At 41.6% G+C, this 4,764-nt stretch overlaps 1 protein-coding gene across 1 annotated transcript in view; it reads left to right on the top strand.

The window, feature by feature from the left end:
• MRE11A (MRE11 meiotic recombination 11 homolog A (S. cerevisiae)) overlaps positions 1-4,764 on the top strand; it is an 87,589-nt gene that overhangs the window by 62,767 nt on the left and 20,058 nt on the right. Inside the window, exon 8 of the mRNA XM_006833938.1 lies at positions 3,528-3,628. Coding sequence (XP_006834001.1) covers positions 3,528-3,628 — 101 coding nt within the window. The remainder of the gene's footprint in view (positions 1-3,527; positions 3,629-4,764) is intronic.

Genomic DNA, 4,764 nt, shown 5'->3' with positions numbered 1-4,764 from the left:
TAATGCTATCAGAGAATGTGCCAGAAAAGTTGTCTAAGATAAGCCAGTGTTCTCAGGTCTGAAATTGCCCCAGTAGCAGTGAGGTGGGCTAAAGGATCTCACCTGTGAAGCTATCCCACCGCATGCGCCAGAGGCAGCTGTTCGTAGGATAACTCATTGCAAAGCTGCCAGGGAAGTCTGATTGACTACTATATAAATAAGCAAGCTTTTCATTGGGGAGCTATCAAGGCAAGCAGTCAAGTCTCTTCAGGACAAACCCCCTCCAAGACTGAAATGCAAAGGGAACACATGAGCAGGCACGTAAGATTGCTGGTGACTGTGTTGGTCAGCTGATGAGTGGAAGAGGAGGAAAGGCAGTAATGAAGATATGGGTTGAGTTTAACCACATTCCATTAGATTCCCGTCCACCTGGAGATGAGAGAGAGAGGAGGAAGGGCTGGTTGGTCCGAAGTGTGGTGAGACTTGGGGACTCCTGAGCCTATGGACAAGGACATAGCCACAGAGGGCTAGAGCTGAGAGTGAAGCATCCAGCTGATATGAAGTGAGGAGAGATGCACAAGAACACCCAAACTTGTAGATAGTACTCATTTAACCTAGCCTTGATGGCTTATGATCAGAACTCGACTAGAGGAAGATTAAAAAACAATTTTTGATAAAGGAAAGAAGTGTAATTGCTACAATTTGATGAACCTGACCTATATTTATGAATGTAGTAGCTCAAAATACCAACTGAGAGGGAAAGAGTCTTCACATCAAGTATCAATCCTATCTCTGTGTACAGGGTTGATAGGGACAGGCAACTTAAACATTGACTACTTAAAATGGTGCAAAACACGAAGTGATTAGCTTACAAGTGTTCAAGAGGGATTTTAGTTTTAGAGTGTGAGGGGGAATCCTCACTGAATAGTTTTCATCTTGTCTAGACAGGTCTAGTGAAAGGAGATGGGGATAAGATTCTTATGATCCAGTAGTGAATAATTGTCATCATTACTAATTGTGAGTGTCTTAACAGTAAAGGTAGAAGTTTTGTAACAAAAAGGGGGAGTAGTTAATCTTACATTGCAGTGCAGGCACAGAGGACCCTAGGACCATCAAGGGAGAAGAGCATGAGCGGAATTGAAACCCTATCCAGAGAAGCAGCAACACCAGAGATAAGGGCATGGAGAGAGAGAGAGAGAGAGAGAGACCAGCAGGCTTGCAGATTGTGCCCTTTGGTTGTTTAATGATATATTCCTGAGTGTTTTTGTGTACATTCCCCCACCCCCATTGAATGATGAAGCATGAAGGAGATTGTAATCATTGCAATGAAACGATGAGTGTAAAACCGATATTCTCCCATGTAAACTATCACTCAATTCACAATAGAAACGTAAAAAAAAAAAAAAACTGTCAGGAAAGCCACCTGTGTGTGTGGGCCGGGGGGTACCTGGTGATACATTGTTGTTGGAATAATGAAGTAAATCTTCTATCACAGAGATATGGTAGGTAGAAAAGCCAGTTGTCAAGTTGATTATGATTCATGATAAACCCCACGTGTGTCAGTAGAACTATGCTCCATAAAGTTTTAAGTGATTGATTTTTGGGAAGTAGATTACCAGGCCTGTCTTCCAATGTGTCTGGGAGTATTTAGATCCCCAACGTTTAGGGTACCACCCAGGCACTCCAGGTAGAAAAAAGAGGATTCTTTTAGCAGCTTTTATAGGTGTCATGGAGTCCTGGTGTTGCTCTGTGGGTTAATGCAACTGACTTTGCTGGACTGCAAAGTCAGTCTGAACCGCAAGGTTGGTGGTTCAAGCTCACCAGCTGCTCCTCAGAAACCCTATACAGGTTTGAGTCGGAACCTACTTGTTGACACTTAACAATGAGAACAACATAGATAATTGTGAATTCTCTTTAATATGATAATAAAACTTGATGAAAGGTGAATTGCAGTGAGGAATCTCTACCATATACACTTATATTAAAATTTGTCAGTTGCTCTTTTACTTAAAACAGACCTTATCCATGCAGGAGTTTACAACATAGCGTAGGTCTTTTGTTAAATAGTGGTTTACTGAGTTTTGCCAGCCTTGGTCTAACTGTTGATTATATAAGATCAAAAGATTACACTTAGGAGTATTACAGTCAACCTCATCAGGACCCTCTTTAGAAGATAAAAAGCTTTGGTCAAGCTCTTAGCAGATAGAAATTTGCCAAAATTCTCATTGTGTTTGAGAGCTTTAAGTTTATCATTGGCAGGGAATAGGGTCTGTTGTTTTCCTGGAAGTGACCCAAGTTACCCATGTGTAATGACTACAATGTGTCTTTGTTGTTAAGTGCCTTCGAGTTGTTCCGACTTATAGTGACCTTATAGGATTTCCAAGGAGCACCTGGTGTATTTGGGTTTGAACTGCAGCTAGCAGGTGTTTTGTTTTTCTCAAGCAAAAATGGCGTTCCTTAAAAAACTGTTTAGAGTTCAAATGGCTGTAAAATGCTTTTGTTTTGGACAACCATCCCATTTACAAACACAGCATACGAGATTTATGCATACTTCTTACTTGTCTCATAGAATATTAGAAAGATACATGCTCAGTCTTTGACATTTGATGAATCACCTTTACTATTATCAAGGGAGAGTAGTGGCTCTGTAGGATAAGCACGGGACTGTGAACTATATGTTCAGTGTTTCGAGCCCACCAGCTGCTCAGAGGGAGAAAGATGAGGCTTTCTGCTCCTGCAAAGATTTACAACCTCTGAAACCCTATAGTTTTAGTTAAGTGTCAAGTCGGTTCCAACTCATAGCAACCTTGATTAGGGTTTCCAAGGATCAGCTGTTGAGTCTGAACTGACCAACTGGCCTTGGGGTCCAGGCTCCATATATGTATGTTTTTAAGTGCTGTTGAGTTGGTTCTGACTTAGCGACCTTGTATAGAGTTTCGCAGGAGCGGCTAGTGAGTTTGAACCACAGGGTTAATAGTTCAAACTGACTTTATGGTCGACTGCATATCCTACAGCGCCACACCAGGACTACACAGGGTTGCTATGAGTCAGAACTAATTCAAACGCCCTTAACAACAACACTTACCAAGACTATTCTTCAGTGAAACCTTTGTTTTGTTTTAAATATGAGTGTGTTGTGGTAACAACTAGTTGAGCTTGGCACCACTGCTTTCATTCATCCCCAAGTGCAAGCACTTTTGCTCGTTACTGCGTTTGTCTCTTCAGTGCAAACTTTAATACAGAGGGAAGGCAAACAATGCCTTTAAGTATAATTAGGAAAGTAGGTTTGGCTTCACAGACTCGGTGGAAGGGTGATGACCCCACAGGTCTGTAGACTACACTTTGACAGCAGCTGGGATAGACATGTTACTTGGAGGTATGAATAAGAAATACCGACAGTGACAGCAAAACTGACTGACTTTTGCCTCAAAATTAGTCTTGTTAGCCCCGTAAGTCACGGATACAGCTGTGCCTTCTCTCCTCTACTGCAACAGTCCACAGTGATTTCTTATCATTCTAATGTTTGCTGTGGGCTTCTGTTTTTCTAGGAGAAGAGATCAACTTTGGGAAACTTGTCACAAAACCTTCAGAGGGCACAACTCTAAGGGTGGAAGACCTTGTAAAACAGTATTTTAAAACTGCTGAGAAGGTAACTTCACACCTTACAATTTGCACTTTAACAAAGCACTCTTAAAATAACAGATTTTAAGATACGTTTAATTGATAATTTGGAGTCCTGGTATAGTGCTGGAGGGTAAGCACTGACCGCTAGCCACATGGTCTGCTGTAAAAACCCACCAACCGCTCCTTGAAAACCCTATACAGAAGAGTCACTAAGGGTCAGAACAGATTTGATGGCACTTAATAATGATTTATCATTTAAAGAAAATGTTACAAAGTTTGTGTGACGCAAAGAGGGTGGCAGTTATATTCATTCATAGTTGTTGCACATTGAGATAATTGGTACTTAATTAAGGTTTACTTTGAATGCTTTTAAGATTGTGGCTTATTTTGTTGGTGTTATCTTCCTGTTTTTTTATCTCTACCACAAGTCTGAATCCAGAATTGAGTTTTCCCACGTTTGGATTTAATTTCTGGATTGCTTTGCTAATAACATCTACATGATGGTGAACTCATTCACACTTACTGTCATGCCAACGTGGCTCAGTAGGTTAATCACTGGTCTGCTAACTGCAAAGTCAGCAGTTTGAAGATCGCTCTGCAGGAGGAAGTTGAGGCTGTCTGCTTCCATAAAGATTCTGGCCTTAGAAAGCCTAGGAACAGTTCCACTCTGCCCTGTAGGGTCGCTGTGAGGAGGAGTTGACTCGATGGCAGTGAGTTTCATTTTTGGTTTCACGTTCTTCTGGTTGCATTCGCTTCTTATTATTGCTGTAACACATGACCCCAAGCTTAGTGACTTAAAACAACATAGATTTATGATTTTATCGTTCTGTGAGTCAGAAGTCTGATACAGGTATCACTGGACTACAGTTAGGGTGTCAGCAGGGCTGTGTTCATTTTTAGAAGCTTTAGGGGAAAAATCTTGTTTTCTTCCTTTGTGAGCTCACAGAGACTACCTACCTTTCTTGGCTCCTAGCCCCCTTCATCTGTCTTCAGAGCTTGCCCAATGTATCTCTGCCCATGTTTCCCATAGTTACATCTCCCCCTGGCTTCCCATTCTTTGACTGCCCCGTTCAGCCTCATATTGTGTGGTCTCCTCGTTGATAAGCAGCTTTAATTCAATGTTGTTGTTGTTGTTAAGTGCCATCGAGTCGGTTCCGATCC

Source organism: Chrysochloris asiatica, unplaced genomic scaffold (assembly GCF_000296735.1).
Source record: "Chrysochloris asiatica unplaced genomic scaffold, ChrAsi1.0 scaffold00008, whole genome shotgun sequence".
Lineage (NCBI taxonomy): Eukaryota > Metazoa > Chordata > Mammalia > Afrosoricida > Chrysochloridae > Chrysochloris > Chrysochloris asiatica.
Note: the sequence above shows the minus strand (reverse complement) of the source record. Positions and strands in the feature narration are given on the sequence as shown.